This window comes from Pogoniulus pusillus, chromosome 15, assembly GCF_015220805.1.
Source record: "Pogoniulus pusillus isolate bPogPus1 chromosome 15, bPogPus1.pri, whole genome shotgun sequence".
In the NCBI taxonomy this organism is placed as follows: Eukaryota; Metazoa; Chordata; class Aves; order Piciformes; family Lybiidae; genus Pogoniulus; species Pogoniulus pusillus.
In genome coordinates, this window is record NC_087278.1 from 7281805 (window position 1) to 7309093 (window position 27289).

The 27289-nt window shown below is 51.8% G+C and overlaps 3 protein-coding genes across 4 annotated transcripts in view; all 3 read right to left on the minus strand.

The window, feature by feature from the left end:
* The window catches only part of SREBF2 (sterol regulatory element binding transcription factor 2), a 29834-nt gene extending 26963 nt beyond the window's left edge, over positions 1-2871 (minus strand). The window contains exon 1 of the mRNA XM_064155133.1: positions 2661-2871. Within this exon, the coding sequence (XP_064011203.1) occupies positions 2661-2742 (82 nt within the window). The 5' untranslated portion in view covers positions 2743-2871. The remainder of the gene's footprint in view (positions 1-2660) is intronic.
* Positions 2872-3336: 465 nt separating this feature from the next.
* On the minus strand, positions 3337-11815 carry CCDC134 (coiled-coil domain containing 134). 2 transcript variants are annotated; one of them, XM_064155135.1, is made up of 7 exons: positions 11724-11815; positions 7481-7598; positions 6571-6692; positions 6221-6305; positions 5771-5952; positions 5474-5545; positions 3337-4717 (listed from the first exon to the last, which is right to left on the minus strand). In XM_064155135.1, exons 2-7 carry the CDS (start codon positions 7581-7583, stop codon positions 4592-4594), a joined length of 690 nt encoding a protein of 229 aa, XP_064011205.1. In that variant the 5' UTR covers positions 7584-7598; positions 11724-11815; the 3' UTR covers positions 3337-4591. The 2 variants fall into 2 exon arrangements, with proteins under 2 accessions (XP_064011205.1, XP_064011204.1); XM_064155134.1 differs by lacking the exons at positions 3337-4717; positions 7481-7598 and adding an exon at positions 4727-4886 and having other exon boundaries at positions 6571-6821; positions 11724-11812.
* Positions 11816-12329: 514 nt separating this feature from the next.
* The window catches only part of MEI1 (meiotic double-stranded break formation protein 1), a 41639-nt gene continuing 26679 nt past the window's right edge, over positions 12330-27289 (minus strand). The window contains exons 21-31 of the mRNA XM_064154850.1: positions 24629-24794; positions 23968-24072; positions 22249-22359; positions 21477-21658; positions 18943-19024; positions 18289-18494; positions 17475-17556; positions 15337-15443; positions 14365-14496; positions 13902-14011; positions 12330-12546 (exon numbers count right to left, since the gene is read on the minus strand). Coding sequence (XP_064010920.1) covers positions 12501-12546; positions 13902-14011; positions 14365-14496; positions 15337-15443; positions 17475-17556; positions 18289-18494; positions 18943-19024; positions 21477-21658; positions 22249-22359; positions 23968-24072; positions 24629-24794 — 1329 coding nt within the window. The 3' untranslated portion in view covers positions 12330-12500. The remainder of the gene's footprint in view (positions 12547-13901; positions 14012-14364; positions 14497-15336; positions 15444-17474; positions 17557-18288; positions 18495-18942; positions 19025-21476; positions 21659-22248; positions 22360-23967; positions 24073-24628; positions 24795-27289) is intronic.

Genomic DNA, 27289 nt, shown 5'->3' on the forward strand with positions numbered 1-27289 from the left:
GTGCTGCTATGCTATGTCAGTATCAGACAGCACTACTGCAAGTGAGGGATAAACATAAACTGGATGGGGCTTGCTCTGGAAGACTAAATTCCATGTAAGAGCCAAACTTCAAGTACTGTGGTTCTAAAGAACAGCAGATTAAATATCTTAGTAAAGAAGCCACTGTTGCTCTCACAATCACATCTTTATCACTAACTAAATGCAAAGAGTCTAAATCAAGGACTGTTAAGGGTTGGAAGGGGTCTCCAGAGATCATCCAGTTCAATTCCCCTGCCAAAGCATGATCACACAGGAACGCATCCAGGTGGGTTCTGAAGGCCTCCAGAGGAGACTCACACAACCTTTCTGGGCAGCCTGATCCTGTGCTCCATCACTCTCACCGTATGAGGGACCAAACCTTACCTCTTTCAAAGCACCCACGAATTTTCCTAGCAGCCACAGAAAGAAAATAAAAAGCAGGAGAAACAGCAACATCCAGAATGCAAATCCCTAGCTTTGAAATCACCTTTGCCTACACAGAGAACAGAGCGAGAGCCTACACTGACTGTTAGTGCTTTTGGAGGACAGATCTCTCTGACAAACCCATCCTTGGAAGATCACCCACACACTCTGAGCTGCAGAGGTCTCAGCCCCCAGCACAGGGTTAGATGTTACTGCAGAGAACTTCCCTGGTCCAGCCCAAGGCTGAAAAATGTCAACAAGACATTACGAAACTGAGCCCACCAAGGACATCTGCTGCTTTCATTTGTCTCAGCACCCAAATACTGGGCAGAAAGGTAAGGGTAAGAGTTGCCTTTCCCAGGTGGTGGATCAACTCTCCTACCTGCTCCTCCCTGAGCACAGGGGAGTGGTGGAGATCCCAACATGGACAGAAACAACCCCTTCGCCCTGAGCTCAGAGGTGATTCTTATCCACTCGGAACTCACTTTCCAGCATTATCCTGCAGGCAGAAAGGTGCCCACAGATGGCAAAGGAGCTTGTGTTGGAGGGCAGAGACAATGCTAGATGCCTTTGGCTAGGCACCAGGACTCCCCTGACCTGGAGTACAACCCCAGTAAGCACCAACACCTCAGAGCTGTCAGTGCATCCACCAAACTGACCAGCATCATTCCACCTGCACCACGGAAAAGCAAAAGCCATGCAGCAGGTGGTGAGGGTCCCCTCAGCCTGAGCAGGGGAGGAACACAGAGGCTGGATGACAAAAAACTTAAAAAAACAAGTCAGAACTTCAGTCCCTGCAAAGAATCCACTTCAAGAGCACACACACACACAAAGCAGCCTTTTCACGCAATCCCCCACCCTCCCCAGGAAAATCCACCCGGGGAGGAAGTTGAAGCTTTCTCCTAGGTTACTCATTGCTCTGAATCACACTTCCCCAGGCACACTGCAGCTCAGAGCCGGCTCCAGGTGCATTGCAACTTGTCTCCTTCTCCCCACTGCTCCTGAGAAGGGGTGCCCGAACAGGAGCGAACACCACCTCCAATTTGCACTGGCAACTTTGTAGCTCACAAGGGACAATCTTCTCTTGCTTACGATGAAGAAAAACAAAAGCTGTGAATTTGCTCCTAAAAATACATTGCAAATCAATTGTAGTTACAAATTTACAGGCTCCAGCTTCATTTTATCTCTCAGTTGATAAACAAGGATGCTTCAGGCATCACCCCTCCCTCCTCCCCGCCCCGCCATTCGGGATTAGGACCGAACAGGGCAGAGGAGCTGAGCTGAGTCCCCATCTCCAGCCTACAGAAAAGCTCAGAGAAATTAGCCCTTAAAAGTGAGTTTTCAGGAGCCTTTGGGGAAAACAACACAGGCTCACATTCAGGCGTTTCGGTTTGGTGCATTTTGGCAGAAAAGAGGGGTTCTTACAGGTCTGAGCCCCGGTGTTTACGTGGTCAAGTTTTAGGATGCCGGCGGGTGAGGGAAAGGAACATTTCAGCAGTTACACCTGCTCTGGTAGAGGCAGGCAGAGGGACACAGCCTCCTCCCACGGGCACTACTGCTGGCACATCTCTGGCCGTCACTTCCCACTGACTTTTGAGAAACACGAGGGGAACCCGAGGGAGCGCCGTTCGCCCCGCGGCTCTGAGGCAGGAAAAGCACGGCAAGGCCACTGCCTTCTCTACGGCCCGCCCCATGCCGCCGGCGGCCGCGAGTGGGAGAGATCGGGGCGGCGGGGGCTCGAGTCTCCGGCCCCCCAGCGCATCTTGTCGTAGCGACCACAGCGACTCTCTCCCGCCGTAGGTCAGCCCTACGCACGTCGCCCAAAAGGGCTGCCCGGGTCCTCCCATCAGCGCGCTGACATGCGTGGCCGCTCGCCACGACGGGACGCGCTCCATACCACCCCTCCGCGCCTTTACCCACGCAGGACAGGTGATTCCCCGCTCCCCTCACCTACACGCACTGGGAACCCGTCCCGCGTGGGTCGCGCACTCCACGCAGCGGAGCCGATCCCGATACGGCCACCCTGCGCGCCCACTCCCCAGGCAGGGGTGGGTGACACCCCACGCAGCAACAGCCAAGAACCACGCTACCCACGTCCCCTACCCCGGGGCAGCCCTGGCAGCCTCAGATCCACGGAGAGGCCCTGAGAAACCCTCCACACACACCCCGCCGAGGGAGCCCACGAGCGCCACCCCCACCCCTCCTTCCGCGGCGCCCACCGTCGATGTCGCCGAGGGTGAGCTCGTCGCCCAGCTCTGTTAGGGTCTCCATGTTCTCCGCGCCCAGCTCGCCGCCCTCCATCGCGCAGGAGCCAGCCGTGGCCGGTCGCACCGGCGCATGAAATCCCACCGCCGCCCCGGGCGCTCAGGCAGAGGCTGCCGGCGAGCGCCGCCGACCCCGCGCCATCTTGGGCCGCCCCGGCCCGGCCCCGCCCCCACCTGCCCGCCGCCGGGGCAGCGGGGCGCGCGCGCCCCCCGCGGCTCGTTGTCAATGAGACCAGGTCGGCGCCGGCCAATGGGCGGCCGCGGCGGCGCGTGGGGTGATGGCGCGTCAGCGATCAGCAGCTGCATTAGCATGCCGCGCCCCGCCCCCTCGCTTCAGTATTCATGAGGTGGGCGGGGCCCGCGGGGGCCGCTCCGGAGCGCAGCGCCGAGCGCTCCGGACACGCGTGGGAAAGGAGGGGACGCTGCCGGCTCCTCCCGCCCACAGACTCTCGTCACGGGCAGAGGTGGCACAGCGCGGCCCCCAGCCTGGCTGAAACGGGGAATGGCTGAGAGGAAGGCGGCGGGGAAAGTTCGGGGAAAGGGTTTGTCCCCCTCTCTGCATCTCCCCACGGACCTTCACTACCCCAGACGCGACGCCGGCTCCCACCAGGCCCAGGAGCAAGAGCCAGGCTTCTTTTATTAGAAAAAAAAAAAAGTCCATTTTATTCAAGTAAAACAAAACACGCGCCCGTGGCCATCCCCCCCAGCTGGACGGACCTGGCTCTGCAGTTAACTGTTGAGGACACCGACTCTTTCCCGAAGGCCTCGGTGCTCCCAGCCTGGCACACAGCACCCCCTGCCTAGCAATGGTCCTTCTGCGTGACCCTCATCAGCGACCACAACAGAAGGGTCCTAGGGACAGCTTGGCTCCTGCTGCAGCCTAGACGCTCCAACAGAGGGTCGCAGCCCTCTGACTAGCTTCAGCCCTGCTGTGCACATGTGCCTTTAGCTGGCTGTCCTCCTGAGAAAAGGGTTTGAGGAACTAAATTAGGGAGTATCAGCGTCGCAGCAGAGGGATGTGGGACAGGATGGTGTGGCCAGGGCACAGGACTGGCACACAGGGCTTCAGGGCTGGTTCACCAGCCTTCAGCATCAGTGGTGCTTGCACTACAGGCACACATCGGCTGCAATGAGGGCCAAGAGCTGAAATCCCTCCTTCCCAAATATTCACAACACTTGAAGGGATGCCTTATGGTACCCACCCAGGAGAGCAGTATGCCACTGGGGAGAGACCTGGCACAATTTTGCCTTTTCAACTATGGCTGGCCAGCGAAATGCACGTTGCTTGGTAAAACAACTGCTGGGAAGAGGGAAGAGCTGGTCTGGCAGAGGTAGCAGCTGGGCAGAGACCAGGAATAACTGGGTTGGGAGGTTGGGAGTGGGTAATGAGATCACCAGCTTAAACAAAAAAAGGAAAAAACCAACCAAATCCGAGAGAAGCAGCATTGCTTATGAGGCTGTTTGGCATGATGCACTCCACCTGTGACAGGGGAGGCATATCCAGCACGGGGCACCCTGTGCTGTGGAGGGGAGGGTTCCCTGGGCTCCCCATGGGGCTCAGCCACAGCATGTCCCACTCACCCTAACTGCCCATGGGTGGCAGAACCCAATCCAGCCCAGGGGCCAGCCCCGCTGCCTTCCCCTCTGTGCTTTGGCTCCGGGGAAGGGGCACGTCACTTCAGCTCCCCGTTGAGGCAACCTACCAACACTGCAACGTGGCCCCCGCCAAACGAAAGGGAAAGGCAACAAAACAAAACCCACGGCAAGAACAGAAAGGGGATCACCACTTGGCACCGTCCGGCGTACGCTGAGAGGCAGCGACCTGCTCCACGTCCCAGTGGCACCGCCCCTGCCGCCAGGCGCAAGCCCCCCCCACCCCCGCACCGCTACAGCTCCGACTGCGAGCGGGAGATGCGAGGGCCCTTGCGGATCTCCTTCCGCTTCTCCTCCTTCTTCCTCCGCTTCTCCTCCTCCCGCAGTGCCTTCTGGAAGGTGTCAGCACTGGGGAAAAACTGCAGGGTGACAGCACGGGGATCAGCATGGGGAGTCCCCACAGCCTCTCTGAGGTGCAACCGCTCCAAACCCACCAAAGCCAACACACAAACCCCAAGGTGTTGGGGGCTTGAGGCTGGATGCAGCATAAGATGAACGGGGTCTCAACATTCTGGAGAAGAGGAGGCTCTGGGGAGACCCAATAGCAGCCTTTTAGTACCTAAAGGGGGTCTACATGAAGGATGGAGAGAGACTGTGTACAAAGGCCTGCAGTGACAGGATGAGGGGCAATGGCTTCAAACTACAGAAAGGCAGATTTAGATTGGATGTTAGCAACAAGTTCTTTACTATGAGGATGGTGGAACACTGGAACAAGTTGCCTGGGGAGGTGGTTGTGGCTCCTTCACTGGGGTTATTCAAAGTGAGGCCAAACAGGGCTCTGGGCAACCTGATCTAGTTGAGGATGTCCCTGCTGACTGCAGGGGGTTTGGAACAGATGATCTTTGGAGGTCACTTACAGCCCAGACCATTCTATGATTCTATGATTCCCATGTGGCAGGTGGCCAGAGGAGGGGAGAGCTGGCACCAAGTGCCCAAAGCTGACCTCAGCCCAGGCAAGGAATTGAACGTAAATGTTTCAGCCATGCTTCCTTTGTACTGGGGATATTTGACTGCTTCCCACCAAACTACACATTCCCTTCCCCAGCCTGCTGCCTACTGCTGTGTGACAGGGATGGGGAAGCCCATGGGGCGAGCTGGTGGTGCTGCTGCCTTACCTCGGAGTGGTCTGTTTTAAAGGGATTGCGGTAATCAGGTGATTTCTCACTGATTCCCAGCTCCTGAGCCATCTGTGGAGCAAAATGGAGACCATGTCGGGAAGGATCATCCTCCACCCACACCTCCTCTGCGACCAGAGTCCTCTCCTCCCAACCACACTCTTCCCCCATCCCAAGGATAACCTTCACACGTGGGTGTAGACTCCCCCTGCCCTCCTTTTACCCCCAAAACCTCAGACCCTCAGCCCCAGCAGCAGAGAGGGGATGCATCAGGGGGGACCAGAGCAGGAGCCTTACCAGCCCCAGGACTTGGGAGTGGGGTCCCTGCTCAAACACGCCTGTCAGGTTGCAGAAGCTGATGCCCCAGCGGATGAGGCTGTTCCAGTTGGAGTTGCGGTCAAAGTAGTGGTGGACAATCTTGGGGAAGCGCAGGACAACGTCCCCGAAGAAGGCAGTGTTCTCCACCACGTGGGAGTAGGCTGTGGGGACAGACACCAGCCCTGTTGCACACTGCCCCCTCCCTCTGACACCTACAGCCCCAGCAGGGAGCAGGAAAGCCGAGGGCAAACGGGCTCCCCGGTACCAACTGATCAGAGGCAGCAATAGGATTCCCCAAGGACAGGAACCAGTCTAGGTCTGGCTGCAGGGGGGTCTCACACCCACCCACCCACCCAGTCCCAGGAGGAATCTCAGCAGTGCACCAAGGCACTAGATAAGGGAGGTGGGTTAGGACCAGAGAGGACCTACCATCCTTTATCTTCTCATCCTGAGGGAAAGGCCCGTCAGGAGGCACATCTGCAGCAATGAGCACGGCCCGGGAGTCCTCCAGCACCTGCCAGAGCCCTTGGTTATTGCCCTGTCCTGACGGTCCTCCCCTGTACCACGGCGGTGCTGCTACAGCCACCCCGCTTTGAAGCCCCATCCTCCCTTAAGGCCCTAAAGGCATCCTCCCTTAAGGTCCTAAAGGCATCCTCCCCTTAAGGTCCTGAAGACCACCTGCCCACCCAGCTCTCTGACTCCATGGAGGCCCCTCAGCCCTCCCTGCTTCTCCTGCCCACTCTCCCCAAGCCTGCAGGGTGACCTGTGCTGTGGCTCACTTTGAAGAGTCCCTTGAGCATGATGTCGATGATTTTGTACTGCTGGTTGACGTCATTGAGCTCAATCAGGTTCTTCAGTGCATTCATCTGGTCCTTGCGCTTCACCTCAAACAGCTTCTTATCTGCACTGCTGTCAAGGGCGCTGCTGGCATGTTCCCACCACGCTTCTATTCTCCCACTCCACCAGGCACTTGGCACCATCCCAGTACCCCTAGTTCTTCACAGGGTGCCTGAGGCCCAGGGACCAATGCCTGAACAAGGATGAAACACAGGTTTCCAGTGAGCTTCTTTGCCAAGATGCCCCAGTGAGGCACTTAGCAACACTGAGTGCTCATGAGGAGCCTTTTACTTGCCAGTCCCTGCTCCAGCTGACAGGCTGGAAGGTGTGAGCTCCCACCACCCTCCTCATGCATTGCCTGTTCACCAGGGGATGTTGCTGTGTGTTAGGAAGGGCTTGCACTACCCTACCTCCTTATGGGTGATAAACACTCACGATAAACACCCTATCCTGTCATCTCAACTGGTGACTCCAAAGCCCTGAGACACACAGGTGTGCTCTGAAACTTGGCTGACCTCACCACTCCCAAGAGCAGACTAGGAGATGTGCTTGGTGCCCAGCCTCCTGGAGTAGAAAGGAAAAGTGCTGCACCTAGGAAAACATCAGGCACCACCAAAAATCCTGCCTCTGCTCCCACACTGAGCCAAGTGCTTAGCAAACCCAGGAGCACAGCCAAAGCTTTTCTACTGGAGAGTAGCCAGGCAACTGTCCAGCAATTCTGAGTCCTCCTTCCACCTGCCCTGTGCCCCTTTCCATGGTCTACAACTCTTTCTCTGCACTTAAGCTGCCTCCAGCCTCAGCAGGGATGAACATATTCATGGGACATGAGTGGCAGGCTTCAGAGAAGGATACAAATTTCCAGGCCAGAGTCCACCCTCTGTTTTTCCAAGTCTGCAAGGCTGCTCCGGGACATCAGCAGCATCAGCAGAAAGGGGCAGATGAAGAGAAAATCCATGTCAGTCGCTGCAGCCTGGAACAAAATGGACCAATGAAACCATCAACCAAAAGAAGTCACATGAGCCTCCCAGACCCAATGGCACATCACCTTTGGCACCAAGGTCCTTGTCTGCTTCTCCCCTGTCCCCCCCTGACAAGGGGTTTGAAGGAGGCAGTGGCCAGAGCAGGGCCATGGAGTGATGCTGTAGCTGGCCCACTCTCCCCTGCAAGGGAAGCCCAGGTCTCCACCTTCTCTCTGCTTGCCTCCACTGCCAGCTGAGCACTGGTTGGCCCCCAGAGATCTGACTGAGCACTGACCTAGCAGAAAAATTAAGTCCTACCCCTTATCCTAAAATAACAGTCAGCTTTTTGCTTGGTTTGTGAGCTAAAGCAGCGCAGCAACTGAAGCAGCAGGGATGAAGGAAGGAGGAGGAGAGCCAAGCAGATGAAGTCCACCCCTCCATCAAGCACCAGGCTTGATCATCTCACTTCACCTCTTAGGCTGCTGGTACCTAGACCCTTCCCCTTGCCACAAGCCAGGTACAAGTTGTGGGCCCCCCACTAAAATGCAGCAGTTGGGTGACCTGGTGGTGAACCTCCCCTCGCCCTGACTGTGTCGCTCCCCAGCTGGTGTCTGAGACTCTGCAAGGATGCATTTGGCAGAGCTGCTCCTGGCTACGTGGGCCCCTGAGGCAGAGTCAGTGTGCAGAAGACAGGCTACATGAAAAGGTTCCTGAGAATAAGGACCCTGGTCCCTGGGACAGCCTAGACCTCAAAACAAGAGCCTTGGCCTCTCTGCAGTGGGACTCAAGGTGGCCTGCCCACAGGGATGAGGTTTCCACGGAGCCAAGAAGCAGCCACCACCAATTACAGAAGCAGCAGCAGCTCCTTCAGGTGCATCTCCCAAGGGAAGGCAGATGTGCAAGGCCACCAGAGCTGGCTTCACCCTGACTCCCTGCTCCTCTCCTGAGCCTGAGCTCCCATGCCTGGCTGAGCCTCTCAGCAACGCCCTAACACTGGGACAGAAAACAAATCCCTCCTTCACCAAATCAATTTTTTTTTTCCTTCTTGATTTTCATTTTTTAAACAAACAAACAAACACAATCTGTAAAACCTGAGGCCCATGACTGAGGCAATGCAGGCAGCACCAGCAGCTCTGCTAGCCCTGCCAGGAGCAGCAGCAGCTATCACTCCTGTCGAGGAGCTGAGCACTGAGGATGAGCCAGGTGCCCTCACCCCCCCGGTGCAGGCAGAGAAATGGTGTCAGGCAAATATGAGAAACCTTCTGTGCTGTTTCACTGTTGTGCTCTGCAAAAGCCAGCACCCCTAGAAGGCAAACGAAGCAGAGGAACCACAACGAGTGTTACAGGGAAGAAACAGCTGTCCCCAGCCAGGGCTCAGCATCATGCCCCACGTTTTGGGCAAAGCAGAGCCAGGATGGCAGCACAAGTCTCCCACACCAAGCCCGGGGTCTGTCCCCTGTGCCTTCTGCAGTGTAAGCCCTAAGTCATAGCACAGCCACCTGGAGGGTGGCAATGCAGACCAGCAGGCTGAGGCTGTAACGGAGGAAATCTCTAACTGGGGCAAGCAGACGCTGGACCTGCCAGACTGCTTCACCTTGCCAAAACCCATGACCCTAGGGCCCATGGCTTGGCTCTATGAAGGGGTTCAAGTCCACAGAGCCTCCCACAGATGCTTGCCCCCTCCCAGGTTTTTGTGGAGGAGGAGGAGCAGCAACTCAAAAGCACAAACTATGACAGTTGTGGGATCTGGTGTCCTGAACAGGTTTGCCTCTTACATTGGACATGCCCCTAGAGACTAGGCTGGCAATTTGCTGTGCTTGTGGAGAACCAGAGAGGGACTTCAGAGGCAGCTGGTGGCTTACAGACCAGGCTGAAAAGCAAAGCACAGATATGCTGCCTACAGCAGCTCTACCACACTGCCTACAGCAGCCCAAACAGGCCTGGTCAAGGCAGGGGCTACTGTGTCCCCTACTTCCAGCGCTGGGTCCAGATGGCAAGAGGATGTCCAGCAGCTGCTCCAAGTCAGAGCTACAGAAACCTACTCAGGAAGCAGCAGTAAGAGAGAAGCATGGCCCTCAGCTGAAGTGGTTGGTGGGAAGCTGGTTACTGCAGCAGAAAGCCCACCAGCTTGTGTGGCTGACCCTGAGCCTTGAAACACAGACAGGCTCTTCCAGAGACACAACAGCAGGTGCTATGCTATACATGGTTTGTGTTTCCAGAGAAAAAGGATTTAATGACTACAAATCCTCCTGCAGCAGCACTAGATTGTCATGGGACAAGGTCAGAAGAGGACTGGAGAACCATACCATACCAGGAGCCCATCACCTTTGCATCTGCCTTTTACCCTGCTGATACTCATTCTCACATCAAACCTTACTGACTACTGTGGTCCACCAGGGCTGAAACACCCCAGTGAAAACAAAGCAGGAGCCAACTGTTGCCCTCACCTGTAGGGAAAGTGAGGCTGCTGGTATCATATGGCACCATCTTGGCTTCATGCTCCTTCACTGTCCTTCCTATTTCACCCCATTCTAACTGCAAAAGACATTCCTTCCTCTCCAGGCTGGATTGTGGAAGCCAAAGCTTCTTGCAGACATGTTTCCTCCAGAATCCCTCTCTCGTGTCTTGACACCCAGTGAGGGACAAGATGAGACAATGCACTGCAGAGCTGCTCCTCTCTTCCCACTCCACTCCTCACTGAACTGATCTCTGCCAACACCAGCTCTGCCTAGCACTCCCAGAGCAGTCCAGGTAGCCAGACCCTGGCCTGATGCTGCAGATGGGAAGGAGTTTCCACCCATAGCCCCTGTCAGCCCCAGCCAGCTGGTTGCTTCAGCAGCAGGCTCACCGGTCTGTCTCACTGCCTCACACTCCTAATTTAGCTGTGTTTTCCTAAAGACACGACAACAGATGCTGCGTTATAGATGGTTAATACTTTCCATTAAAATGCTTTTAATGACTTTATAAATTCTCCTGCAAGAGCCCCATCTGAACCGAGCATCCCCAGGATTTATTGGCGTAATGAGCTGGCAAGGCAGAGCCACGCTGCCACACTTCGGCTGCCAGGAGGGACTTTCACAGGACCCCCTTTTCCTCTCCACAGGGCACTGAAACACCGGGGGGAGGGGGGGAATGCGTCATCAGCCGGCTTGCCTCAGGAATCAAACAAAGAATTAAAACTCCCCAAACCATAAATCCATCCCTGAACTGCTCCTCCGTCAACGAGATGAGCATTAATCTCTTGTCAGAGAGGAAACCAAAGGCTTCCTAAGTGAAACACAGGCTGCTCAGACTCCTTCTGCTAGGACGTGTCTATATAGGGCTTACAGGATCAGATGTTTCAGTGCAACAAGGGCCGTTTACACCTGCTTACCTCCGAAGTCCCTTAACTCCCCAGTACAGAGCTTGTGCACTGCAGAGACAGCCGACAGCCGGGGTTAGGCAGCCCCGACAGCAGCCAGCTGCTTCGGTCCCAGAGATGGATCCGTCCCAGCCAACCTCCGTGCCTCCCCTGCTGCTGCAGGGGGTCAGCAGCACCCCGGAGCGCTCGGGTGGCCGTGGGCACAGGGAGATGGGGATCCACTTTCAATCATCGCAGAAAGTAATGGCAATGACACGGAGACGGGGACGCAGAAATCGGATTAGACGAGACGACCCCGGCCACGCTGCGGGAAATGCACGCAGAGTCGTCTCAAGAAAACGCAGTACCCGAGGGGCATGCAGAGCAAGGAGGCGAGACGGGACAGCCGCCTCCCGGTGCTGCGTGTCTGCTCTGCCCCTCACACCGCACCGACACGGGGCTCCGGCGAGGGGCCAGGAGGGAGCGCAGCCGGTGACTGCCGAGCCCTTCGCGTAAGGGCAAAGTCATTTAACCGAAGGTCTCCGACGAGGCACTCCCGGGGCCATACCGTCCGCCTCGTTCACCGGCCACCCCGGCCGCACGGGCTCCCGCGTCCCCTCCCGGGTGTCCCTCTGGCCCGTGACTCCCGGGCGGGCCCTCCCTGCTGCCCCGCCACGGCCGGGCAGCCCCCGCTGAGACCCCCGGGGCGAGGAGAGTTCCCGGTGCCGCTGGCCCTCCCGCGGAGGCTGCCCCGCCGAGCAGCACAGCGCGGCCCGGTCCGGCCGGCTCCCCTCACCTGCGGGCCAGGTTCCGGTACCGAGGCCGGGATCGGCGCTGGCTCACGCCCGCCGCGCTGCCATGCCGCCGCTGCCGCCGCCGCTGCTTCCCCGCCCCGCCGTGTCACTTCCTGAGCTCCCGCCCCGCCCCGGCACCAGCCGCGGTCCCAGCTCGGCCCCGCTGGGGCTGGCCGCAGCCCCGGGGGCTGGAGGCAGTAGGGCTCTGCGCCCCGCAGCGCTGCTCCCGCTGCGGGAAGCTCTTCCTCGTCCCTGCGCGGGAAGGATCCTCGTCCATTAAAGCCCCGACGAGAAGGGGCGCTTACGGGGTTTGGGAGCAACAGGTAAGCGGGGGCCTGGGGCTGCAGCCACCCGCGAACTGGAAGAAGTCTCCTCTTCCCAGTAGGACAAGCAGCAGCTCTGGATTTCCAGGCGGCCTGGCTGGAGACCCCAACACCCCTGCCATCCTAGAGGAAAGGGGCCACGCAGCAGCACCACCAGCCGAGCGCCTCTTCCACAGCACCCTGCCACCCGCGCCCGATGCCGTTTGCAACAGGCAGTTCTATGTCTTGATAACTGGGGAGCATCAGCCAAGCTCACTCCCCCACAGAAAAGGAAGCAAGGAGCCATTTCACTAACTGGGCTTTATAAATGATTTTCAACAAACCTTCTTCCAAAAATAAGCTACGAATTACTTTCTCCATCTTCTCTCTACTCCTCACTGGGAATAAAGATCAGGATGGGATCTCCTGTTCCATTTTTGCCTTGTTCCTCTGCTGCGTGCCCCACATCTTCTCATTTCAGTCTCCAATGTGTGAGAGGGACACTGCCACGCTTCCTAGACATCTGTCATTGGCAGCATGAGCAGAAACCAAAGGGAAGGCATGGCTGAAACTCCAGCACGCTGTGGGAATTCCCACATTTGACACATGGCTGACAGGGAGTTTGCATTCCTAAACCAACCCTCCCCCAAGCCATGAACACACCACACACACACACACACACACCCCATGCATGAGAAACATCAGTGTAGGTGAACCTGAAGAATGTTCCTTTTCAACAAAACTGATGTCAAAGCTTGATTTTGGCCAGAGAAACTGGTCTTACATGTTCATGACTACACAATTCAGGTAGCCATCTCTGCTGCTCTTTTGACTGCATCCAAACTCCTTCCTGTCAGCCAAGATTTGAAGGCTTCCACACATACGTGTGGAAAAGGCAGAAATGAGAAACAACTTTACCAATGCATCAAGACCTCCTGTCCTCCTTTCCTCACCCCTGCACAGACAAGAAAAGGCAGTGGAGAGGCACTTCATGGGGTTGGATCATCTCCACCCGCACAAGTTGAGCTCTGAGTGTCCCACGACAGAGCAGCAGTATCACACGGGGGTAAGCAGAGGACAAGCTATTTCTTACAGTTAACAAACACCTCACTCTACCCCATACCTTGCACATGGCTGATGACAGCGTCCTGCGGTAGAGGAAGTCCCCACCCCAACAGGAAATCACTGCCACAGACAGATGGGTCACTGCTACCTGCCCGAGATGATGCCACGTGATGAAAAAAGGCAAAAGCAGGCAGCTTGAGAACTAAACAAACACTGGGTCAGGCTCCTCTTTCTCCAGGCATAATCTGGGAGTGGCCCCTACCTCTATCCCTGGGGAAAAGGAGGGCTACAGAGGACTAAAATCTCAGGGGCTCTGAGGGCAAGAAGAGCAAAATTTGGTAACTCCACTCCGCAGCTTCCAAATGCTTGCTGTGCTCTGCTCAAGTCATCTGTGGGTTGCCAGGACTCCACATCAGGCTGGTGCTAGTTAGCACGTGGAGAGAGGTTAAGTGATTGTTCCTCCTCCAGGGAAATCAATGCAGGGATCGTTACTGCTTTGAAGTCAGAGGCTGCCTGGCCTGCTTCCCTTTCATCAGGCCACCTCCACCACATAGATTAATGCAATCCCAGCAGACAGACCCATCTTTCATCCCAAATGTCTCCTGATTCCCCAAATGTCTTCTCAAGTTTGAGGACGATGAAGTCTGTCATCTCCAAGTTAGCCAAGTGCAACAACCACTCGAGTTTTTTCATTTCTGTTTGCCTTCAGCTGGAACAGGGCAAGGAGCAGCAGATTAATTATCCCTTCCACCTCTGTTACACCTACCACTCTCACACCACTTATCAAAGGTGTCTCTGCCCAGCAAAGGATACACAATGTCCTGATGCTGCATGCATGTAGTCCTCTGTCCCAGGAGATGCTCCGACAACGTCTGAATGGTCTCTGCCTGCACTGGCTCCATCTGACAATGACTGCTCTGAACCTGAGCAGCCAGAAAAAAAAGAATCATTTCCAGACAACGGGAAGCTGCTGGGGTTGTTCCTTCATACTGCCCTTCTGCACCTCCACACAGAACAGGAAGACCTTCAAACTTTGACCTGAGGGGGAATTAAGGAGCCATGCAATATGATGGCATGGTTTAAGGAACTGCTGGCATCACTCCCATTCTGGTTTCACTGTACACCCCGGAATACAGCAAGCCAAGCTAGCAGCTGCAGGATTCCTCTTCATCTTACTACAACTGCCTCAAAAGAAGTTTATGGCTCCCCATCAAAGGCTAAAGCAAACCCCCAGAGATTCCCTCCTCCTTTGCCTTGGCAGCCACAGCTTTCTTACCTGACAAAGGAAGAGGTGAAGGGCACGAGAAGTGGCCTCAGGCAGCTGTGCTAAGTTGGCTTCTGCTGCCTCCTGAAGAATCTGGCTAATTTCTTTTTGAGAAATAATATTGCTGCTCTGATATCTCAGAAACTTGAACAAAGGGGGGGAAGATAAAGACATGAAACAGTAAGAAGACCCACAGAGACCAAGAGTGACTCATCTCCTGGAAAGACCTCTTCTATATAATGAAATGCTGCAGCACCTTAACCACAGGCCTGATTTTTATACTACTTCTAACAGGAACAGTGCAAATGTCTGTTCATGCTACTCTGATTTAAACCCAGACTTACTCTGGTTTAGATTGCAAAGAAACTAAAATAAATCAGATAACCTTTTGAAAGGGAATTAAGAATAGTAAATAATCACAGCCCCATCTTGTATTTGGAAAGGGAAGGTTCACATTAAGAATTCCTTTCCCTCATCGCCTGCCATGAGGGCTTTATCTTCCTGCTGGGCAGGACCACATTTCCTCTCTTGCTTGCAGGCCCTGCTAACAGCAGGGCAGTAAATTGCAGTAACTCTCTGCCCTGAAAAAACAGGTCTCTGAGGTCAAAGACAGGGAGACAAGCGGTGATGGTTAAGCAGGGCTCTGCACCTCAGAGAGCTGCAGCACAGTCCCTGACGGGTAGCAGCAGTTACATGCTCTCTGTTGCTTTTGCCTCTTCTCCCCAGGGGTCCCAGACGATATAAATAAATGCTACAAACGCCAGAAGAACAGGACGTGCTCACTAACAGCAGCTTCTGCAGGGTGTGGAAGGGAAGTTCACTTTCCAGTATCAGTATTACAGGGCGCAGATAGAATGGCAGACAAAGCCGCGGCAGCATCCGAGATGGTTTGTGTGTAGTGGGTTAAGTTCCAGCAACCAATCTGCATGCACTGTACCAAGAGACCATAAAAAACGGACGACAGCCTGTCCTCCCCCTGCTCACCAAAGTCATCAGCCTGAGAACTTCTGGCTGCAGAAAGGACTTCTGTCCACCATTCAGCAATGCAAAGAGAAGGAATCGGTGCCAGGGCTGTGAAGCAACATGCAGAGCTGGGAGAGGAAGAGAAGCCAGTCAAAGGCAGCTTTAAAACTGGCCAAGTGACAGGCTGCACCTGGATAAGGACAGTCTTCAGTACTGACCCCAAGGTTTCTCTTCTGGACTTCATGCTGTGACACACTAAGGGGATATTTTTCTCTGCTCTTACTTGGTGGTTTTTTTTTTTTTCAAAATGTCACTCCCTGGGGAAGAGTTCAGTCACCAGGACAAAGGTTTAAGAGCTTTTTAAAGCAGAAAATACCTTTTGTCCACCTTTGTGCTGGTGCAGGAAGATAAACCTTCTCCTGGGGTGCATGTCATAAAATGCTAAGGGGGGGATCTTTAGCCCAGGGTTTTAAAAATAATAACCTCTGGTTTCAATATGAGGACAAGTTCCCTGACCATAGGTTTTATTTAGCTGCAGAATACCCTTTGGGGAATGAAAGAAGGCTTATAACATGAGCTGCACAAACTGAGCCTGTGTCTGCATCAGAAAGCATACAATGGGGACCAGGAGAACTGAGGGCAGCAAAGCAAACAGTCAGTAGAGGAGCACATGTGACAGAGGTAAGGCTCGAGGTCATCATCTGTGACAGCATGAGTCTTGCACTGAAGCCTAAGGTTAAGCATTATTACCTTGCTTTCGTTGCATGTTAGGAGCATGGATGGGATGGACATTGACAAGAAGTCAGCTGAGATAACTTATTGCATCATGGCAACTCAGCAGAGTTTTAGAAAGGTTCCTTTGCCACTGACAGTGATGTAACCTCCCTGTCGTCGCTACAGGAATTTTTAACATGGGAAAACAACACTAGAAAAAAGAATCATGTAAAATTTTGGGGGGGGCATCTTTCAGTTGGTGCAAATGAGACAGTGTCAGCACTGTGCTCTGAGCCTGCTCTGCACATCTGGAAAAATCTCTGAACCAAGGAAAGGGTTTTGGAAAGCCTCAAAGGACGCAATTCCTAGAGGCAGAGTCCAGCCACTCTTTGCAGTGTTTCCACATCTCTCAATCACACACAGCCATGATCCTCATTCTGCTTGGAATAAGGAGACTTTTGTAATCACTGTTTTGAGCTTCTGCACTACAGCAAGAATTAAAGCAGCCAAAGTGACAGGTTCAGCTGTTGCTGAAGCAGCATTTCATTAGCTTAATCCTAATCAGAGGAACCTCCCCCAAACATGCCACTTTTTCTTTTAAACTCAGCCTTTTAATAGCATCCCTTCAGCTACTGGCTGTCACTCATCTGCAGTATGACATCTTCATCCAGTCCCTTCCTCTTTCCCACTACTGTCCCCTTTGTCTGGTGCTCATTCACTCCACCCCTGCTCTCTTAGAGATTAAATGGCTGAAGTGAACAGATCAGGGTACAGAGAACTTTCTGTCTGATTTAAGAACAGAGACAGCATCTGGACTTTGTGGCAGGAGGCTGACAAAAAACAGAAGGGTCAAATCTTTCCCCCAACACTACAACGTTGTCATATTATGTTATACTGCTAACATGGTGTGCATTAGGTCTGATGTGGACTCCAAAAACCAAGGTCTGCATTCAGACCTTGGAAGTCTAGAATTTCCTGCTTCTATTTCCTAATGTTGTCTAACATCCTGCTCTCACTTCCGCTCTCTCAGAGCCAAACTGTGACCAACACTGCCCCTCAGGAAGACACATTCAGTTCTTCCCTCCCCTATACTTACGGTCTAAATGTTTGCTACAATTGGTCTGGAAGTGAAAGATCATTCCTATGCTCTTTCCCTTCCAAAACCTTTCACTCTTACCATATTGAGGGGTGGGGAATGGCTTTTTTTCCTTCCAAAAACCATCTTGGTGTCTATCACCAAAGTGAGGGCTCATGCCTGCAGGGGAGCTGGGCACTGTGATTCCATCCCACAAAGCACAAGATTGACTTTAGGCACACAAATAATTTTTCTTATTGGGCATAAACTCATTAAGCATCTGCTCCAGGGTGCTACTGGATGGAGATCAAAGAGCTCAAAACCACTGCAGGAGGGAAATCCAAGAGAAGAAAGAGCAGGAAGACATTACCAGCATCCTGGTTCTTCACATACAGGTATTCCACTAAGCTTTCCAGGCAGGCAACCACAGCTTGAGAGAGCAGCATCTCTTTCTTGAATACCAAGATGGGGGGAAAAAGAAGAAAAGGGAGGGGGTGAACCAAGAAAAAAGAACAGTGAATAGCTATTGCAAGAGGAAAAATCATATAGTGGCAGGATCTGAAGAGCATGCAGCACAAAAAAATAACACCCTTCATCTCCTTCGTGGGATACAACCTGCTGCAAATTACCTGTCACATCAAGAAGGCAGGCAAAGGCAGGCAAAGTCTCATTCTGAGACTTAAAAGAAAACTTCAGAGCCTCCAAAAATAAAGATGAGAGCCCAACATTATTTGAGAGAGTTAAATCACTGTACTACCCTTGGAGCCCAACATTACTTGAGCAAGTTGCATGTACACTGATGCAGTGCTCCCCAAAGCCTCTTGCTGGGAGAGGAACTGGGATTTATTACACTTTTCCCACCTCTCTTCCTATGGGTGTGGCATCCCTGCAGAGCAGGGGATGGGAAAACAGAGATCATCATTTAGTACACAGAATTTCAGCCTTCCAGTTCAGCAGCAGGGAGTACTGCATAGCTTGATTTACCTTATTTCTCACTGTGCCATGCTGCAACAAGAGCATTATCCCTCTTCCCCATCACATGTCTGTAAGAGGTGGAGAATGCAGGCAGAAGGAAAAAAGAAAGGCAGCCCCTCAGGCTCTGCCACAGGGTGGTTTCTCCTCAGGTTAGCACACCTGCTTGAAGCCCAACACTAGTTTTATTCCAAAAGGTGTATTTTATATACCTGCAACTGGATGTGCACCAAGAGGTTCTGCAGACTGACAACAAGTGAGAAGACCTGCTGCATGGCCAGTGGGTACAAGGCAGCATCCTGCAGCAATGCTGGCTGTGGCTGCATGGCCCCTTGGGCTGTGTTTTGGCCAACGAGCACCAGCAGAGAGGAGGAGAAGTTCTGTCGCAGGAGAGTTCTCAGGAGCTGCACGATGCTCACTAGACAGGGAGCCTCTTATTAGTGTCTGTTAGTGCTCTCCCCTCTGCCCTGTGTGTTGGTGCCTGTGCAAATGCACAGGAGGAGGTGAGGAGGGAAAAATTGAGGTTAGGGGCCCATTGGGATTGCCTAGAAGCTGCTGACAGCTGCAGACAGGGATGGCAGCCTGAGTTCCATTGTTCTTCTCCTTCCTCTGAGGCATTATCCCAGTTCACACTTAGTTCTAGATGTCACTACCAACCTCCAAGGAACACAGCAGAAGTCCAGACAGTTCCCTTCTGCCCTTTCTCACCACCAGTTATGCATTCCCAAAACCAAATAGAGCAAAGCTTCCAGATTCCCACCAGCACCTCCACCATCCCACTCCACAGTCGCCAGCTCTCCCTTGTTGCCTGCAGCATGGTACTAGCAGCTGTTTTCACTCGATTCCAGGTAACAGATGCACAATACCTAACAGCAGGATTGGCTTCTTATTCCTGAAGATGACAGCATTCAGGACTTCTGTTAGGTCTAGAGAGAGTATCTGATGGACCTAGAGGAGAATGAAATAGAAAAAAAAACCACAGTGCTGGGCTGGACTGGGTCAAACCTCCCTTACATACTTTTAGTCCTTAGACAATATCCTATGCTGGTCACTGAAAAACTTGGAAGCAACAACAGGGTTTCAGGAATGTGACCCTGAAGGGCGAGTCACATCATTAGGCCATCAAGTTTCACTCATCACCAGCTATCAGCCCTGCACAGCTTCCAAACCAGAGTGCATGTTGTTTGCCTGTCTGTCTCTCACTACTCCCTACAGGTCCCCTGGCACTTGGGTGTCAGACTGCTGAGCACAAGGAGTAGCAGGAACAGCCATCACCAAACACAGCTGTACCTTAGCCACACAGCCAGTCAGCAAGACTGAGGTACCAGGCAGCTGAAAGACAGCAGTGACAAGAATCTGTCCCTGCCCACTGGAGCTGGGGAGCCTGCTGAGAGCGCTCAGAGCTAGGACCTATGGCACGGGTGAAGGAGGCAGAGAAGGTTACAGACTTGGGAACTGGGGTAACAGGAAAGCTGGGCTTGAAAGGGCAGTCTGTGCTGTTTCCTGTTTCCCTCAGAGAGCAGCCATCCAGCAGCAGTGGCATAAAGCCTCATAGAGCAACTCAGAAGGGTTCAGGCTTTTCAGTAAGGCAGAAAGTTGAGAGCAGGCACAAAGACCACAGGGCTAATTTCTTCAAACCATCTTCTGAAGAGATAAATGTTCAACGGGAGAGCTAAAAGTACCTCCTGTAAGAGGGTGGCAGTGGTTGCTTGTCTATGAACTGACAAGCAAAGCTGTTAACAGTCTTCCACTTACAACTTATGGTCATCCACAGGCTTCTGCAGGAGCCACTAACAGTTAAGATGCAGGCTGGCTCTGGCCAGGCAAGTCTTCACTATTTAACATCAGACAGAGAGGATGTGGCCATTTCTCACAGCCATTATTCCTCTCTGAAAAAAGGGGCTGAAGAAGACAGCCTGAAACCAGCTCATATTCACAGACGCAAAGGTCAAAGGCTCTCCTCTTACACAGGCATCCAGGATGCTTTATGCAGCTTCAGCTACCCTAAGTAGCAGAAAGCAGCAAGAGAAGTGAGTCCTCCTCTTATCATCTCTTCTTTCTCTCCAGCAATTAGAACCCTGAGGGAGCCTTGAATCACTCCCATTTGCCACTTGTATCTGTAGTTTCTTTCCCCATCTCTGGTGCTAGGAGGAGTCTGCATTGCACAGCATAGCACACTGAGCCAGTAAGGTAAGTAAACAGTGGGTTTATAAAGCACTAAATGATGGCACTTGGGGATCAATATCATCTGAGAGAGTCACTCCCAGAAGATGAAGCTCAACACTAGCCACTAGAACTGAATCTGGGACTAGCACCATATTGACCACTCAGGCACAGCCCTGAGAAGGTAAACTGCTCAACAGTTAACACAGCAGAGATGAGGCAGGTCTTGCTCTGCACTCATGCATCTGACAGTCCATAAAAGTCCCATGCTGTAAGACCTAAGCAGAGGCCACACAGTCCCCATGGAAGAGGTGTAGACTTGGTCTGGGTTGGCCTTCTGGAAAATGTCTTTCCTCAGCATCAAAAAGCCAGCCCTTGCCTCTCTGCAATTGCAGGTGTGTCCTTCTGGGTTTATCATCTGTGAATGGGTGCATCAGCTCCCAGAGAACATTCTCTGCTGGGAACAACTGCAAGAGCACAGCTCATGGCATATTGTTTAACTCCCTGTCAAGAGAAGCCTGGGTAGATGCTTCAAAAGGAAATGTTATTCCCTTGTATTGGCATCAGAAAGTGCTACCCTCAAAGTTGTAATTCCAGTATCAGCTGACAACTCCAGCTTAGCTCTCTTGTCAGACTGCAGAGCATCAAATACAATGACAGCTGCCCACATTCATAAGAACTGGCTAATACTGAACATATACTTGCCAATATTAGGCTTGGATTTTGACTGTTCCACTACTGATCATTTTAGCATCAAAAAATCAGTTTACAACATGGGAGCTGTGTCTTCCATCCCCAGCCTTCCCTTGAGGAAGGCCTTAAAATGTACTTTGCTCTGTCCTGAAGAGGAAAGTGATTTGGCTCATCAGGGCTTAGTATGCACTTCCCTCCTTCACCGAATTTCTGTCCCTATTTAACCCTCCAAAGATTCCAGTCTCAGCCCTCACAACATGACAGATTCCAGTCCTGCTGAAGAAGTGCAGCAGGGAATAACTTGTGAACAATAACAAAGAAGCAACCAAGGCAAGCAGATTCCAGGCAAAGCAAACCACTTCCCCTTGCTAATGAAAATGATTCTATTTTTTATTAACTAAACCATGCCACAGAATCACAGAATTAACCAGGTTGGAAAAGACCTTCGAGATCATCCAGTCCAACCTATCACCTAACACCTTCTAATCAACTAAGCCAAAAGGTTTTGCCATTCCATGAATCCAATCACCAGAGTGGTTCTAACCTCAGTGTTGTAACGATGCTGATAAAGTAAGAGGGAAGCAACCAGCAGCCATCCAGAGCACAGCAAGGCATCCTCAGGTGACAGGTAAACAGGGTCGGTGGCAGGAGACCACAACCAGGTGCACTCTAAAACCTTCTGCAGGAGCTCCAGCAAGGACACATTAGAGAGTAGCACAGCCACTGCTATGTGGGAGAAACATAATCAGAGAGGTAGGTGGGATGGCACAGGTCAAAGCAGCCTGACAAGCAGAAGAGAAGTGCAGAGCACACCCCTGCTGCAGCGAGGCAGCCCCAGCTGCCATGGCTCATCAGCGTAAGGCTGTCCAGCCACACTAATATTCATCTCCCACAGCAGCAGCGGCCACTCAGGCAGCTAATAAAATGCCTGGCCTTCAGCTAACACAGCTGGAAGGTTGGTTAGAGCTGTTCTTTATTACTGTTTAATTTTTTGAACCATGGCAATATCAAGGCATTTCAAACAAGGCACCAAAGCCCCGCTGCTGTGGTTTATGAATAAGAAAAATGCAGTGGTCCTGTCTCTCAGCAACCAGTTCCTGAATCATCAGAAGGCAGCAAAGCCAAATCAAATCAAACCCCTCAACCTAAAAAAACCCCCCAAAACTTCATCCCAAATACAGTTAGCAAAGACCATTTTGTAATGATGGAAGGAGAAAAATCCACTTTACCTGCTGAGACAATTAGAATACAGATTCTGATGGCCAATTTGCAACCTCCCTGAGATTAATTTACCAATCAATACAGTCTTGCCTCACCTCTCTGTTGACTAAGAGGTGTTGTCTGATGAAGGCTCCAGTACAGAAAATTCAGGGATGGCTGCAGGAGGTCAGTGTCCCTCGGCCTGCATCTTCCACAGAGATTACTGACTGGAAACAAAAGAAGGTGCACCACAGACACCAACATAACAGAGCACTTCAGAAAAAGAAAGAAGTCAGTAGGGAGAGATTTTGGCAAAAGCAACACAACCTGGTGCAAAACACAATGAACAGAGCATGGTACAGACACAGCAATAGGCATCTGCCCTAGAGTGCTTGCTTTAGACCAGACAATTGAGTGGAAGATGATTGGGAGGGGGAAACAGAGAAGAGTGTGTTAAAGGGTACATATCACACAGGGCAGCAAACATCCAAGAACAACAGACTCTAAGTTACTTTAGAAACAATGTTTAGGAAGAGTTTGATACATAAGCAGCCATGTACCCTCTTCAGACAGTGCCCAGACTGGGTCAGGCATGGAGAGCTGTGCCCTCTACTCTCACCAACTCTGCTGGCATTAGCAATAAATGTGCTACGTCTGTCGTAAGGGAACACTTAGAAATGATGTTTAGTAAGAGTTTGGGAAGGAAATCCAGGACTGCAGGGCTCAGCAAACTGTCGTAAGAGATCTTCTGAAGAGCTTAAAGTCTGAGTGAGCAATTCTCAAACGACATCAAGACGCCTCCCACCTACGAGCTGGCTTCACTTAGGCCTCATCAGAAGAGAGTGCCCTGCACACCCACCCCTGAAGAACACAGCCTGGAGAACCAAGCAGGGGACAAAGAGGGTAGGGAAGCAAGGATAGTGTTGAATTGATAAATACAGAGCAGAAGGAGTTAGTGACTCCAGGGAGCAGCTGAGCCGTGCTCTGTAACCAGGGTAGCTAAAAAGGGCTAGTCTACAGAGGACATGCTGCTTCTGCTCTTCAGCTCCCTTGGCTAATGAATGCCTGAGAAATGCTGCTTCTTCACAAGGGCAATGCAGACAGAATGGAGACATGGAACATTTCAAACTGAAGAAGATAGTCCTTCAAAGTCTGCTGGAGAGATCGATTTGCTGGAGCAGGGAAGAGATGAAAGCAGAGATCAGATGAACTTCTCTATAGTGTCTGTTTTATCACAGCCTGCATGAACCTCCAACAGTCAAAGAAGGGAGAAGTCACCAAGTAAGGATCACCTGACAAGGCAGCAGCCCATAGTGTAGTGAGTAAACAAACAAAGCCTGCTCTTCTACATCTCCATGGGAGTGGGAAAGTAGTCCTGCAGCTGGTTGTGACCCATATACTCAAGACTGACGCTCCAAGGAGAGCCCAGGTTCACTGCTGGCCGGTTCACAGGACACCCCTGTGGCTTGAACCTCACAAGAGTATGTTAGCAAGTGCTGATGAGGAGGGATGCTTTAGGAAGCACATCAGCAATGCTATCACATGCCAAGTCAACAACAGCCACGTCATCTCATGGCCAGGAGAATACCTTGGCCACCCTGGGAGGTTTCAGACAATGAAAAGCAAGACAGGGACAGCCTGTGGTGTGCTGACTGAACTAATAACCAGAGCTCTTCACAATACTCTGGCTATGAAAGTATTCCAACACAACCACAACTAATGCAAGGCACACCTTCCCTCAAAGGACAAAGAGCTAACCCCTAATGATCTTATGGAACAATTAACACACAGACAGATCAAAGCCCCCTTGGGAGAAGATGGACACCCAGACTGACCCTGGTGAAGCAGCTTGAAGTCTGTGCTGTCCAGCTCCCGCGTACCCTTGCTCCGCAGCTGCACCAGGAAAAGAAGGCTCAGCAGAACAGGCAGGTTCCTGTTAGCTAAGGAGGACACAGACAGCTTAGCTTGTCAGGGAATTCTAGGCTGGTGTAGCTTACAGTATGCCAAGAACTGTTAGTTTTCTGTCTCAGGAATGAGGAAGTATTTGCCCTTTACACCCCAACGCCCACTCCTACGTGTAGTCTTAACTCCATTCTCATCTCTGTATTCCCCTCTGGATCAGGCCCCTTTCTGACACTGTGTGTTGCTGCATGCTGGATCACTCCATACTGGATTCTGCAAACGCTGTTCTAGGAGCAACGAGAAAAGGAAATGGGGGAAAGGGAGGCTAGGGTCATTTGCACCCTCAGTGAACCATGTAGGGAGTATGGTCACCACACATGCAAACTGACACCTCTGACAAGCTAGAAGTCACTAGCCCTTGCTGGACTGCCCTTTTCCCATCTACTTGACCATCACTGGCAGCCTGTGCATCAACAGAAGCCCAGGACTTCAGAGCCCTCAGCTGCACAGAATTGGTTGCCCTCCATCTTGTGAGGCCAGAAGATGTTGTCCAACCCACCCTACAGTGCAGACCAAGTCACAGGGGGGAGTTACCTTGTAAGGAGGCTGAGCTGCTCTCTACAAGCAGCTGCTGGAGGATCTGTAGGAACTGACTCCGGAGGAGGTCACAGACGAGGACATCCTCATTTCTTTCCAGGAAGGTCTTTAGAGTCATCAACACCTTCCAAGCCACCTCCACAGAGCTTGAGCAGACCAAGTCCTGCAAGGGAACAAGCACACCTGTTACCTTTCTGCCTTGATTAGGTAGAAGCCACTGCTATTTAATACCATTATGTTAATCTTGTGCCTTGGGAAACAGCCTGATAAAGCACAATTCAGATTAAGTATGTCCTGATTCACTGGAGAAGTGAATAAAGCAGATGGGCTCTCTTCTGATAGGCACCTCTGAGTAATATCCCACTTAAAGAATACATGGGGCTATTTACCTCCTTAGAGCTACATTTCACTATCTGAAGGGGACATACAGGAAGGCCAGGGAAGGACTGTTTAGAACAGCTTGTAGCAAGAGGATGAGGGGCAGTGGTTTGAAACTGGAGAAGGACAGATTTAGGTTGGACATAAGGAGGAAGTTCTTTGTAATGAGAGTGGTGAAATACTGCAACAGGTTTCCCAAGGATGTGGCTGAGGCCCCATCCCTGAAGACATTCAAGATCAGACTTGATATGGCCCTGGGCAGCTTGATCTAGTTGGAGGTGTGCCTGCTCGCTGCAGGGGGTTGGACAAGATGACCTTTAAGGGTCCCTTCCAACCTGATGCAATCTGTGAACCTGTAAGATAATTAAGGTCAAGGTTCTAGACAAGTGAGATCCTAAAGCCAAGGCCCCATTTCCACAAGCACAGAGCCTCTGGCATCTCTGTTCTCCTTGTTGTTTTGAGAAATCAGGTTGCACGTTAAAGATGCTCACCTAAAATCATGAGTCAGTTCCATAGCTACACATTTTTACCAGGCTGGCAGCCTTGTACCTGCAGCAGCAACATAACAGCTAAACTGCATGGAACAAACCAGCCAAGCAACCACTCAGTCACAGAAAATGGAAGAGCACTCAGCCCATAAGCCTGCTTCTTGACTACAGAGCTCTGTCTGGAGTCTCTCAGCTGGATCCTACAGCCAGTAGCCTTAATTTGGGCAACTTTTTGTTGTCACAGGGTTTAACATTAAATTCACCTCCATGGCAGGAAATGCCTGGTAGTTCTGACATAATAATAACAACTGGGATGATCACATTATGTCAGCACTACCTTTCCTCTTCTCCAGCACTAGTCCTGCCTACTGCAGTGCAAATGGTCAGCTGAAAGAGGTAAACAGGAAACTGGCATCAGCAACCAACCTACCAGGACAAGCCTTTTGCAGCTGCCATCTCCTATCACATCTAGACCGGGATGATGGAGAGGACATGGCTGTGGGACTCCATATCCAAAAAATAAAGTCAAAGGGGAGAGGAGGCTGCCTGTGCCAGAGAACTCTCTCGTTCTGAGATTGATTCCTGCCCACATAAGAGACCTTCAGGAGTAAGAGGCAGGAAGCTGTCTGTACAATCAGCTTTGCTGACACAGATCTGCTCCACTTGATGCTTAGGAACATAATCTGACATCAGGCAGCCCATGCCCACTCTCTGAGAGAGCAGTTCAGATCTGGAGCATGGAGAAGGCAAGTGGGACAGCGTCAGGTCACAACTATACTCGTGCTGAGGTGAACTAAGCCTTCCTGGTCCTGGCAAATGCATCACTGTGTTAATATCTTCCTATTTTGTCTAATCCAGGCAACTGTTGAAAGCAGGTAAGCAAATAAATCATCCTTGGAAGGACAAAGAGCATTCGTTCTTCTTTCACTGTCTCATGCAGAGACCTTTCCATTTCACTGGTTCATTCTTAGGCTGAGGCTGTTCACCTCATAAGTAGTTTTGTTTACACCTGACAGGATATTTATCCCAGGCTATTGCACTTTTTTATCAGCCCATCTAAATTCAGATTGATTATTCTCTTTGCCAACTGAAAGGTGAATTGTCAAAGCCTGTGATTTATTACAACTCAATTTCAAGATCAGGACAGAGCTAAATTAATCTATTTCTGCAGGAGCACATAGACAGAAAAGGCAAAGCAGGAATGCTGCACTATTGAGGGAAGGAGCTACTGCTTCTCTTTTGCTTACTGATAGACCTGTGATGTATACATCTGCTTTAGTTTATGGAGTGATGAATTCCAGAACTACTGCCAAAGGTAACCAAGGCTAGGCAAGCCTCAGGGGTCACTTCTCACCCTTAATTTGTACTCATATGTCAGTTCATTGATCTCTTTTTACTACTGCTCAGCAACGGTGTCAAATGCCTGGATGTTGCTAGCTCCTCTGCAGTACCACCCCAACTGTGAAAGAACTGCCCTACACAAGGGCCCTCCTGTCAGTCATGGCAGTAAGCTGGGACATTGAAATGTATTTCATAGCCTCTTAGATCAGAACAAATACAGGTCAGTCTGTAATGCTTGATGGGTTTCTACTCAGAATCAAACCATGTCTCTTTCACTGTTTGTTGACCTAAGTTTCTATTCTCCACAATACATAGTTTTAATTTCTCTAGCAGGCTGCAGAGCTACCACAGCTCTTAGCTTCTGCCCTTACAGGAGAGTCTCATCTTCTTGTATGGAAATGTTACTAAGTGTTTACTATGTGACTGGCTGAACAGTCATGGAACAAGTAGC